Source organism: Mizuhopecten yessoensis, unplaced genomic scaffold (assembly GCF_002113885.1).
Source record: "Mizuhopecten yessoensis strain PY_sf001 unplaced genomic scaffold, ASM211388v2 scaffold11085, whole genome shotgun sequence".
Classification (NCBI taxonomy): domain Eukaryota; kingdom Metazoa; phylum Mollusca; class Bivalvia; order Pectinida; family Pectinidae; genus Mizuhopecten; species Mizuhopecten yessoensis.
Genome location: NW_018408872.1, coordinates 229676 through 243827, shown reverse-complemented (window position 1 = coordinate 243827; position 14152 = coordinate 229676). Strand labels below are relative to the sequence as shown.

Below are 14152 nucleotides of genomic sequence, written 5' to 3'. Positions count from 1 at the left end.
TACAAACTTTGTTCCCCTTTCCCCAAGGATGCTTCTGACCAAATATGGACCAAATCCTTTCATTCCTACAGAAGAAGAAGGATTTCAAAGAATTTGCTATATTTCCCCTATTGGGCCCTGCCCCTCAGCCCCCAGGGGGGCCAGACCTACCATTTCTACAAACTTTGTTCCCCTTTCCCCAAGGATGCTTCTGACCAAATATGGACCAAATCCTTTCATTCCTACAGAAGAAGAAGGATTTCAAAGAATTTGCTATATTTCCCCTATTGGGCCCTGCCCCTCAGCCCCCAGGGGGGCCAGACCTACCATTTCTACAAACTTTGTTCCCCTTTCCCCAAGGATACTTCTGACCAAATATGGACCAAATCCTTTCATTCCTACAGAAGAAGAAGGATTTTAAAAAATAATTTGCTATATTTCCCCTATTTGGCCCCGCCCCTCAGGCCCCTGTGGGGCCAGACCATGTAAAGTTGACGGACCATGGACGCTGCGGTATGGCATAAGCTCACCTTGGTCCTTCGGACCAGGTGAGCTAACAATCCTCAGAACACGGGAAATCGCTTCTGAGACGTTCTAGAAAACACAATTTTTTGGGGGGAGATCCCCCAAACCCAGGGGCGGGTCCAGGTGAGGGCGTAATAGGCGTAGGTCCCCCCCTTTTCAAAAAAAAAACAAAAAAAAAACTATCGTAATATAAAATATACATGCTCCAAGTCAGGAACCGTTACATTAGTGCATTTCACAATTAGGCCTATTTTATGTTTTTTAGCAAAAAAAGGTCCAAGGTTTGATTCTACGCCCCCTCTTTCAAATATCCTAGAAACCCCCCCTGAAACCCCCCCTTACCCTCCCCCTACTCGCGCTACGCGCTCGGGGTGATGCCTTTGGCAGCACACCGTTGACTATTGAGAAAATTTTCTCGGCCCCCCTTTTGGGAAAACCTAGATCAGCCCCTGCCATAGCTAAGAGAATCTATCTAGCTAAAGCCTACATTGATGACAATGTTTCTGTGATATTAAGTCTGGCCGTGGCAATACGTTACTTGACATTCTGTTGTGTTCTCAATCATCCGGTTAACCAAGCGATATTTATGATCATTATCAATCTATCCTTTTTCATTCAATACTATGGATAAAATAACAATCTTGCAATCAGTTCTCGCAGCACTAATTCGGTATTGTTCAGCGATAGAGCAGTCATTTTATCCAACGTTTTGATTACATTGAATAGTGAAATTTGTAGTAAAACGTTGAACATATAAGCTTCCACAACTTCTAGACTTAATCTCCTTGTATCCTATTAATCTCCTTGTATCCTATTAATCTCCCCGTTATCCTATTAATCTCCTTTAATCTCCTTGTATCCTTTTAATCTCCTTGTATCCTTTTAATCTCATTGTATCCTATTAATCTCCTTGTATCCTATTAATCTCCTTATATCCTATTAATCTCCTTGTATCCTATTAATCTCTTGTATCCTATTAATCTCCTTGTATCCTATTAATCTCCTTGTATCCTATTAATCTCCTTGTTCCCTATTAATCTCCTTGTATCCTTTTAATCTCCTTGTATCCTATTAATCTCCTTGTATCCTATCATAGGTCTGCCATTGCATTCATTTTGACACTTTCTCATAGCCTTTGAGTTAAAACAAGGTTTCATTTTAAACTTTTGTTTTTTTCAATTCAGATACATTTCAGAAATATTCATCTTGCATTTTAACGTAAGAAAACTAATGAAAACCTCATACCGATGTTGATAATTTACTGCATGTTAATAAAATGTTCTTTTGTTGACTATTAAGGAAACTGGCTTCTTTGAAAACTTTTCAGGCTCCCATTCTTGTCACTAACATGATAAACAGAAATTCAGAAAGACGTTCATTAACTGACTTTATTTCATTCGCATCTAAAAATAAAGAAATATGACCGTTTGTATGAACACAAAAATTGAAACATAATGTAAGCACATAATTGTTGTTTTACTGAAAACTACTGTCAGTATAGTTTCTATTCCCTAGTCACACTTTACTGGAATTATTTGAGAAAAGTATTATTAAAAGATTTATTTTGAAACAATAAATTCTGTCAATATCAAATGATCTCATTATTAAATGAGGTTTTATTGGAATCTGAATAATAATGATTTTCTTATTAATTAAATCAGAACTTAAAATAAGCAAACCTTGTGTGCAAATTGGTTTCAAACCGATATCTCAAACAATGCCAAACAAAATAGCCAGGGACAGTGAACTTGTAAACAGTGTTTCCAGTTAAAAATAACGTGCAAATTAGATACAGTTTGTATGTATGTTATATACATAAGAAATACTACACCTTGATCATATGGTGTTTTAAATCAGTTTGACATTTGTATTATATATATATATAACAGAAATATTTTGACTTTATATTATAATATTTGAAATACATGTATATGATAAAACATGCTACATTTGAAATTAAGAAATTTCTTTAAATACACATCTAAACTAATACTGGTCAATACAACTGCATTCACACTATTTTTATATCAAAAAATCAAAACAATTCGGCAATATCGTCCTGGGATGATATCACTATAAACGTTTTTCCAGGTCGATAGATAAATCTGGTACATTTTTCATAATTTCATTTTACACGTATTAACATATTTTAGAGTATTAAAATAAGAGTATCCTAACCATTTACATTCTACAGTCACATAAAGAAACAAAACTATTTTTGAAACAGTCTGGCAGTCAACCCATTGGTTTTATTTACAAAGTAGACTACTTCTCACAACCTCATTTGTATAGGACACAAAATATAATGACTCAGAAACGCGTCAAAAAGAGTTCTTAAACAAGTATCTCTTAACGTAACACATACATTCTTTTACATTTTCCAAGAATCTTTATTAAAGAGTAGACTTAAAGAGTAGACTTAATCAGAGGACTAGGAATACATGAGTTATCAGTGATCGGTGTTAAAATTAACTGATGTACTTGGAATATAGGCAAGAGTGAATCTTCACAAGATCTTCGAACTGGCTTCCAACTTGTCAAAACACTGATTTTTTCATGAAAAAAAAATCGAATATGTATATCAGATACTTGAACATACTGACAACAAATTCATTATTTAAATGTAATTTCAAAATAAATCAAATAATTTTAACTTTGTTACATTTTAGTCAAAATAGAAATAACTGTTTCAAATAATAATGAGTTTAGTTGGTCCTTAGGCCTAATACAATATAAAAACTTACAGAATGTTTATTCACATATAGAAATGAAGTAATAATCATACATATAAACTCATGACACATAGTGTATGTTTTCATTGTCAAACTTAATTCATTGTGGTCATTTTGAATTACAGAGGAATTCAATGGGACTATGAAAAAAACCTTGCCTTAATGAACAAGATATTTGAGACATCTTATTGATAAACTTGATTATGATTATGATCTGGTAGTTCATTCCATATAATATGTGATTCTAAAATCCCAAATAACATTTTACCAAACAGTTTGTTATCATTGTCTAGCTATTCAGAGCAGTACCAATTTGTTTGTATTTATTTTTCATCATGTTATTTTGTTTTACGTTTAATTTGATTTAAATGCTTTTTGTGTTAACAAATGTGTAAAAAATTAATTGTATGCAATAGGAAATTAAAGGAAGATATCAAAATATTTGATTGTTAAAGTATTATCTATATAATTATAAAACAAATTGCATAAAATCAGAGATAATAAGTTATGATTAGGTACATTATGGCATTATTTTTAAGAAAAAATATATTGAAATATCAAAAGAATAATACTAAAATAACATCATATTTATCTTGCAGCTTGAAGAAACACAGTGTTACACTGGAAACCTAAAATGTGTTTCTCGCAAAGGGTGATTGGTGTTCAAGTAACGACAATCACTCGAGAAATAGGCATAACTACTACACATGGAAGAAAAGTTTACAGGAACGATCCTCAACCTATTTGAATAGCCAGCACAATTTCCATATAAAAATGTAACATTATGGTTCTTAATATATGGTCAACACAACATTACACTAACAAGTCATTGAATGATATAATGCATAAAACCCATTTTGGCTAGCATTTACTCAGCACTATATTAAAGTGTTAAAGCAAGCACCAAGACAGAAATTGAAATGACACTCTTTGACATGCTAAATAAAACTCTATGATCAGACATGGCTACATATTTGTAAAATAATCATATAGCTGCTTCATGCCAAATTAAATAAATATGTAATCCCACTTTATGGCATTATGCTTAATTATCTATACTCAACCACTGTCAATCAAGTCAAGGGAGATAACATACCAAAATAAAATCAAATACAAGACTAGCGCAATCACATCCATTATTGTTAAGTGCTATTCCAGAAATACATCTTTATAAGGGGAGGGGCCCTATAATGAAGGTACTTATTTGCGACACCCATTGTTTCTTATGAGGCTTGCTATACAAATGTTGACAGCTATCGTTATCAATGTTAATTTTAAGTGCCTCCCTTTACCTTCCACTCTCATGCATATATTCCTATCTGGAATAACCATTTCTTGTTATTCACTATAATTAACCCTGTGTTTTTGTATAAGTTGTATTCTCAAACCATATTAATAGTATATTTCACACTTCTCTCCAGAAGTCTACTCACTACTTTTTCATGTTTTCGGTCACTATTTTCTCTAGGGTACTAGAACTACCAGACTGAGTTGAGAAATTACTGTAATTTCAGTACCATGAAAATGTTATTATCACCAGAATTGCTGATGTTAATTGATAAACCACTTATCGTAACGACAGGGTCGCAATCAATAGTTTTTCTGTATAAGATTGTGATTATCTTAAAATAAATGAGAAAGAACAGCAGTTATATTGTAAAAGTTAAAGAGTTAATTTCAAATTCTTCATTCTGCCAAAAGTAAGTTTTCTGTTCTTAATCTATTCACCCCTAAAGTTACATTTTAACCTTACCAAGTCAAAGACTGGACAAGTTCATTTTAAAAATGTAGGGGTGAATGAGTTAAATATATTGATGTTTGGAGCATTGTTGTAAGCCTTCAATGAAATTCAAGAAATATTCCTTGAAATAATTTAACTATGATAAAGATAACTATCATATTGTGCTTTTTTTTTAATAACATTTTGAAAAATCCAAATAAATGGATATAGAAAATCAATGCCTAAATAACATATTCGAAAATTATAGGTCCATTTTCATGAACCGTTCCTGAGCAACTTGCTTTAAAAACTGCTTCTATTCTTATAGAAACAATAACAATAATATTAACACTATTTGGTGTGAAAGAAGTACTTACAGAAACACCCTCCAATTAAACAACCTATACCACATGTATTACCACGACAAATACCCCTTATATAAATCTCACTACAAAAAGTAGTTTGGCAAGGAAAAGAAGAAATACCACAAAGCACTTGTATTATATAGATCGGAAGATAAAAATCGTAGACAACACAAGAGATCAAATACTGACTAGATATTTTAGTGTGTTTTCCTTCAAACATAAACAAAAGTAACATTGGAGAAAATGTGCACTTTATCTCAAATTTAGTACATAAAAAATACACACACAAAAGGAAAAATGATCGGCTATGCCAATATTTCTTTTAAATGAATAAATATAAATAAGCATGCATTATGTTATGGTCATGAATTCTGTTGTCTACACAGTTTGTGGTCTTGAAAATGAAGGCGACTCAGAAAATTTTGACAATTAATGTTTTCTGTGTGTACAATTCCACTTATGATAGTATTTTTTACAGTAACATAATACACAGCAGGGTACATTTTATGTATTCATCTAAAGCTTGTTCAATTGGTATTCCAAAGTGTTATAAACTGCACTGGCACTAGTAAGCAGTGCTATCAGTCAGTATACAGTGTTTAGAACGTCTCTTTAGCTACTTTTAATTGATGAATAATAGTAAATACTTCATTTAGCATAACAAGTAAGTAAAGTTAGCACTTAACATATATAAGAAGAATTTGAAAAATGATATCCAGTAAATGTTTGTAAAACCCTTTTTTGTTAAACATTATACATGTGTGACAACAGAGCGAAGAATATGCATGGCAATTGTTCAATGTGTGTTGTTCTACAGGGCACGGAATAATCTAACTTCTATTCAGCACAGCCCTTGTTCACTACTAATACTTGCTAGAAAACTTCCAATGACAAAGTACAACATGCTGATGGCAAAGGAAAAAATAGCAATGGCTACCAAGTCCTCACTTACTTCATTCAGTCCAAGTAAAGCTTTGATAGTAGTCATGTCACCGGTTCCAGTAAAGTTAAATAGCATCATTCTGTGTTCCCATTATGATATATGTATTTTTCCTTAAACTCAATATGCCGTTATAATGGAGACTCCTAAAATTGATCAAGTTAATGTAATTTTGTTCAGTGATCATTTTTTTTTTTTTTAAATTCTTCCAAATTCATGCTCTTGCAATTGAGCTTCACACAAACTGCTAGGAGTTTAATAAGATGAACAGTTACATAAGAAAATCTTGTTCAACCGAAATGTTCATAAACAATAAATAAACATTTTCGCGACAGTTATAAAACGAACCTAGCAAACTGCTCTCAACTGAGTTCCAGACAAAACATGATGATTCAAAAACAGCTGTTCTAGAATTTAAAAAATGTAAAAAGTAGACTAGCATAAAGAGAAGGAAGGGTATTGGAGTGAGAAGTAATGCAGGTAAAATATTTCAACACCACTAAACATTATACTTGTTAGCACAAAAGAATCCTAACAATGACTACCCGAGGTAGTATAAAACACAAAAATAGCATTATATATGTATACAAAGTATAAATAATGTACATCTATTCCATAAACATTTCTGAAAACTCCAAAGCTTCAGTATACATCAAAATAAATTTAAGACTGTGCATCTTCAAAATTCAACGGTTTCGATTTCGATACACATACATGCACATACATATGTTCTCTACATGTTTGGAATATGCCATGCCAAAATTGAAGTCTGCACATGTGCCACCTTGAGGACAATACAAGTTCACTAGTTAAGAAACTACTATGGATTCCTGCATAACTGGGGTTTCTTTGATACAAGGTAAATGGCACCCTGTGGAAGCATGACGGTAAAACTGATTGCCTTCAACTTTGATGTACAGCTCCTCTGTACTCTTAAAGGAACAGGCATTGCTAGCATTTAGTCCGGATTGTTTTGTCCAAAACCAATCAAACAGCTAACCATGAACCTTTAGTTTTGTCACAATATAGTCAAGGGTGTAGGGAAGATATGTATATATCGAAAAAAGGGAACAGTTTGATTTCAAAGATGATATTACATAATAGCAAAGTTATGTGCTGTATCATAAAATAGCATATAATTTTTTAAAGACACTGGAGTTTTCAAAATTGTCCAAGTCATAGTCATTTAAAGACATTGTCTTTCCAAAATTTATTGCAAATCATGCATGAAAATGAATAATGAGTTTACAATCATGTAGGCAATATAAATATATATGAGATAGAGGATGGATTTCTTAAGACATGGCAGTGCTCTACTCAAAGTCAGGTGTATATAATTTATACATATATACATACTTTCAATTAGGAGATTTTATATATTTTTTTATATTAAATACAAACTTTAAAAGTAAAGATATTATTTTAATCAAATGTCAACAACTAATTTAAAATTAGATAATTAATACAGAATTTTAAATGAAAATGTTGTACAAAAATAATCAAGTTTATATAATAATTTCCCTTTCTTTGCATGCATCTGAATATTTTAGTCGGAACAAGCATTGGTGTTGCACATGCAATGCAGGAAGGGTGTGTTTGAATAAAAACAGCTCAAAGAAAAAAATTAACATAGAAAAAGCTACCAAGTACCGTATTCAGATTACAGTTATTGGTGGCCTCATTTTTTTTTTAAATAACAGTCCTCGATCCTATTTTAATGCTTTACAGGTACATCTATATTAGCGTTATCGACACTGTGTCTATAAATAACTACACAATGAAATATTGAGATACAACTCCATGACAATATTGAGTAAAACATTTCTTAGTTCATATGCATATGGAAAATACCATACAGCTATCAAAAACAAAAATATTTCAAGTTTTAACAATAAAACTTAATACATTTTTCACAACAGCTCTTTAAAAAACAAAAAAAGGTAATTTAGCACTTCAGTGCATTCCATGATTAATTTGTAAAACTAAAGGATAATTACATATGTATTTATGAATTTTACTTACAAATAAAATCCTAAAAAACGTCTTATTTTTTAACACACAGGTATTGCTGAATTTTTGTAAATATTTTCATGATTAATCCTATAAAACTTATGAAGTTTCATTCCTATGGTTTCTTTTTAACTTATTTTCATCGTTCCATCATCATTATTTTTCAATGATTTTTTTTTCATTTTTAAGTAGAATTTATTACTGTAAAGAAATATTTTTGCTCCACCAAATGTTCATCCTTCAAGTCATTTGGATATCAATGTAAATATTTGCCTGATACATACTTATCCTACTGCAAACTGTAATACATTATTTTTGAAATGTGTTGAATATGCCTTTTTGTTCTTGAAAGGCAAAATTAAAATGGGCAAAACATGTCTGATTTTATAGTACAAGTATCACACATATTTGTAAGACAACCTGTTTAAATAGTCCCTTTCATTGATTTGTTATTACTACTCATGTGTACCAGAAAAGCACTAATACTAGTGGCACTATTAACACAACCTACAAGGGGCTGTTCAGATTATATTTTACTGCAGATATAACAGCTTATGCTTATAGTTATCAAAACTAAGTCTTCCTCTTACAAAGTTTCAGCAGATGATATTAGTTAGCATTTCGATAAGTGATTGTTGCATAATAATACAGGTGTGTTCAGAAGTAACCTGTTTAAACTATTTAACCTTTAGAAGCACTTACTTCAGTAAACACAATCATCAAAGATTCAGTATTAGCTTTATCCAAGCATATACATGTAGATAAGTATACCCACATACCACTTGCCACTGAATACAACCTTGAAATGAATGCCTCAACAACATAAACATTTTAAATTTCTTAAAAAACTTATTGATCTGTAAATACATATATAAAGCCTCTTCCACGTCACATTATATATGTCCCTAAAGTAATCTTTGGTCATACTGACGACTCATACGAAATACTCCTGCGCGAAGGGTGTTGAGCGGGAAGGGGCATTGGGTAATCCTCTGGAGACAGGATAGGTGGGGTCATGGGGGAAGGGGACAGCACTTCCTTGTGGCGGTTATTGGTGGGACTTATTGGGGTGTTTGGTTCCGCCTCAGACTTTGACCTTGACCTTTTGAAGGAGAATCTCTTTGGTGAAATTGGAAATAAGCCTGGAGAGGGGTGATGATGATGGGTTGGTGATGAGTTATTAGTTGTATTAACACTCAGACTACGTATACGTGCAAACAGTTTCTTAGGGCGAGACTTCTTTGAACTGGGTGATATTGGGGAGGTTGGGGATGGGGATGTATCGGTAGAACTGGGAAGTGATAGGGTGTCGTCTCCATTCCAAGTCCCAAGGGGTATATTCTCCATCTCCTCTTCATCTGGTTTCATGATTCCAACCTCGTAGGCAACCACTGAAGCATGGTCTAACTTCCCTGGGGCCTTCCCCATCTTATCAACAATCTCTGAATCTCTGTGCTCCTTGTCCTTTAGTGTCATCTTGCGTCTTACATATAAAGCTGGATTTTCTAATATTTTCCGTTTGGAATCTGTCAGTGACAAAACATGTTGTACTAATGCTCCACAGAGTTCCTGAGCAGAACAAGGTTCCTCTGTCACTAGTTCATACTCATGTATAATGCGCTCCATCTCCTTCATTGCGTAGATGTGTCTCTCCTTTGGCTCCATCTCCGGTCTGATGATTGGACTTGATGTTGGAGATGTGGGTGATAAATTGTTAAAATTTGAATCACTTTCTCTTCTTGGTAGAGCTAGCTTTGTCACAACAGGATCAAAATTGTCAGAAATGCCATCTGTTGCTAAAAATACAACATCACCCTGATGAGCAAATGTAATGGAACAAGTCAAATTTCTGAGTTCAGGATTTTTTCCATTCACAGGACCAAGTGCACCACCGGCATCTCGTATGTCTCTTTCCGAGCTGATGTCATGTGACCCCACTGTGACCTCTCTGATGCCTTGATTATGACTTAAAACGTAAGCATAGCTGTCCCCAACATTTACACAACATACAGCAAAATGCTCAGAATTTTTCACTGGTACAACCATACAGGCACACATTGTAGTAAGTCCTCCATCTTTGGCTAAAATACAACGATGTGCTTCATCAAATGAGCGCCTCAGCAGTTCTATTACATCCTGCAAAAACAATAGAACTAGAATTGAAAAAGTAATTATACCATTGTTGAAATGTGATAAATTCACCTCCTTTTATTTGTGCATCTTCTCATCCATAAATAATGAGGTGAATTGGGGATGAAAAGTTTGAAAAACTGATTTTTAATGCAGGACAAAAGATTTTTTTAAATCTAATGTCAAACTTTAAGGTTGGTAAAATTGCTCTTAAACCCTTTTAAGATCATGTATGTCTCTATACCTTGTGATCCTATGTAGTTATTTGATGAATTTCATCTGACACTGGCAGAACTGGGATTCTGATCCCAAATGTTACACTCAATCAATGAGTTTTAATATCCTCCACATCTTTACTTTAATGAATGATCTGGTATATGTCAGGGACCCCACAGGTATGGGAGATGTCAGGGACCCCACAGCTATGGGAGATATCCGGGACCCCACTGGTATAGGAGATGTCAGGGCCCCCACTGGTATGGGATATGTCAGGGAACCCACAGGTATGGGAGATGTCAGGGACCACACAGGTATGGGAGATGTCAGGGACCCCACAGGTATGGGAGAATTCAGGGACCCCACAGGTATGGGAGATGTCAGGGACCCCACAGGTATTGGAGATATCAGGGACCCCACTGGTATAGGAGATGTCAGGGACCCCACTGGTATGGGATATGTCAGGGACCCCACAGGTATGGGAGATGTCAGGGACCCCACAGGTATGGGAGATATTAGGGACCCCACAGGTATGGGAGATGTCAGGGACCTCACAGGTATGGGAGATGTCAGGGACCCCACTGGTATGGGAGATGTCAGGGACCCCACAGATATGGGAGATATCAGGGACCCCATTGATATGGGAGATGTCAGGGACCCCACAGGTATGGGAGATGTCAGGGACCCCTCAGGTCCTGGAGAAATTAAGATGAATTTTGAATGAGTCATATTGATAGGATAACCTTGCGTTAGTTTTTATTATACCTGAGTATTACAGGGTTGTTCCCCTTCCTGAAAAATATTTTTGTTGATGTAGTTCATGCTACCATAAAGAGCACATCTTGCCGCCAGCCTTGGTTTTTCCCCCCAGTTCACGCCGTCAGCAATCAACATCAAACAGCTGTTCTTTCGTGCACAAATGGCGAATGCATCAGCCAAGGGGTCACCTACAGGAAAACAAACAATCATTATGTTTACATTGTACCTGTAATTTGCATCTATCCATAATTATTACAACAAGATAACGCAAAGCGTGACATTATCACCGCGCCCTGCTGTTAAAAAGAGACACACAATCATATATATATATATGTTAATATTAGAATTACAGGTATTAACTCCATTCCACCACTGTTACTGATACAAGTACTTTGATGTATATCCTCTTTTACAAAACACTGATGACTTCCCATCAAAAAAGGCTTGATAAGAGCACAAGCTTCATTAATGTACATAACTTCCTGTATACATCTTGAATGCAAACGGCTCCAATAGAGTGCTAGGTTGATAAGTGTACAAGGTAAATTTCAATTTGTTATTTTTAAGAGTTTTGAGATCATGTTTCAGAAACCTCAAATTTTGTATTTTTCAAAATATTTCTTTTTTATCAAGCATTCTTTAAGTGTCTTTTGCTATGCTGGAGTTCTCATTTTTTTTAATTTTTTTTGTTTCTATGAGAACTTCTATATAGCAAAAGGCACTACTATATATAGAACTAGCTTGATAATTATATAACTGTACAACGTTTTGAGTAGTTATCTTAAACGGTTTCAGAGCTCTGGTCCCGAAAATGCCCATGCACGGACACACAGACGGACGGACGGAGCCCAATTTAATATCCCCCGCAAACGCCTTTCCGAGGGGGATAATTAACATTTATACAGTAACACCTGCAGAGTTCCAACTCAACAATCAATGACTGTGACTACAGCCTAAGTTTGAACATGATATAATGTTTGCAGTAAGTTGGGATTGCTGTATATACATCTATCATTCAATGGTCCTTCATTATAGAAAAAATGTTGCAATTCACTTCATAATGTTGCAACATTATGAAAAAATCCCTACACTGTACAAACCATACAGATTATAATATATATTTCATGAGAATTGTTTTTGTTCTGTTATATTACCTTTCTTCAATGCCTATGTGAAGCTTGTCTGGAAGCTAGGGGTTAAGTAAACAAAACCATATGGCTGTGGAAAACCACCATGCTTTCAGTAGACTTGTTTATATGACAGGAATATAAACATTTGTTTGGTAACTTTAGCCAGTAACCCATCACAGAAATAAATATATAGTAATCCAAAAGTTTAGTGCAAGCACCTAAGTGAACTATACTTGGGATTAATTTCTATCTATTGTAATAAAAATAAATACCTCATTTTCAAAATTAAATGTGACATTTAATCTTTTTTTGTGTCCTCCCACTAGGACATCAAAACAACAAATCTTGACAATCATAACTGGCTATTGTTTCAAGTATTTGTTTACCAAATATACTGAATATCTAGAGAAAGATAGATCACATTAATCTAGAAATAAATGTCTAAGAACTTCTCCACACTTTCAATTGTGTATAATAATAATAATAGAATCCATCCCTGATGTGGGGTATGGATAAGGTTATTCAAACCCAAGGGATAAAATAATGAGCAGAAGACCTGAGGCTTTGCCGAGGGTTTTTTGCTCAATATTTTATCCTGAGGGTTTTGAATTATATTTCTTGCTTTTTACCTAAAACCCGTAAAAACAGCTGCTCTTCTAGCAGAGTTGTAAACTGTCCGCACATTACCATTTGCAAATGCAGCATGGATGGCAACTGTTAATGACCCTGACTGACCCCAAAACGTCATAGAATGACGTCACGAACAATAGTGTGACCCCGAAAGGTTACTATAATTCCCCCACCAGCCTGCGCGTGTAAGTGATCTAGTATGCAAGAACATTAATTCTAATAATTGGAACATCAATGTCTCCTTCAACTCATCAAAATCATTTAACTCCATCATCTCTTGGTGGCCGTTTGACCACCTCAACTCATTGCACTTCATAACGCTACATAAATCTATAGGCCATATTTCCTGTACTTATACACTCCGGAGATAACCAGGCAAAAGCTCTTCAACTATAGTTGATATCAGTGTATAGCTCATGGTCAAGTTTTATTAATCACCAACTGTGTATTGTCATTATGTTTCATACAAATTAAGCTTCTATAGAAATACACAGTAGTGTACAGCATATTGATATTTTAATTACACACCGCCTAATAAATCAAAACCTCGATGCCTAATTAAGTCAATATAATATCTTCATCATTTGTTTCTTACAACTTTAAATGATGCCATCATTATATTACCAAAATCAAGCAATGCTACGGTCATAGTAAAACAAGTTAGAGTTCTCTCTCTTGTGTGTTAACACTGATCAAACACTTTCACACCTCAATAACCAAACAAAATTGGCAAATGAGCTGTTTAGGTCATGGGTGAGTGATTTCAGTATATCAAGCAGAAACATATATGTACAGTGTATATGTATTAGTAAAGGAAATCATGTATACCTCAGTTACATTGACAATATCTAGATAAATATTTATAGTCGAGGTATCAAATTTAAGAGCGAGTCACTTCACAACTCGCTTCACAACTTGTATACTTCAGTAGGTAAGTGTGTGACACCATCAGTATAGTTATCCCGTACTTATCAATCACAGGGTCATTTTTGTGATATTTCCCAAATTGGGAAATT

General features: G+C 34.2%; 1 protein-coding gene across 1 annotated transcript in view; it reads right to left on the bottom strand.

Annotated features, from left to right (window-relative positions):
* Positions 1-7751: 7751 nt before the first annotated feature.
* Positions 7752-14152, bottom strand: part of LOC110465527 (PP2C-like domain-containing protein CG9801) — a 19483-nt gene continuing 13082 nt past the window's right edge. Inside the window, exons 4-5 of the mRNA XM_021521420.1 lie at positions 11383-11564; positions 7752-10407 (exon numbers count right to left, since the gene is read on the bottom strand). Of these exons, the coding sequence (XP_021377095.1) occupies positions 9193-10407; positions 11383-11564 (1397 nt within the window). The 3' untranslated portion in view covers positions 7752-9192. The remainder of the gene's footprint in view (positions 10408-11382; positions 11565-14152) is intronic.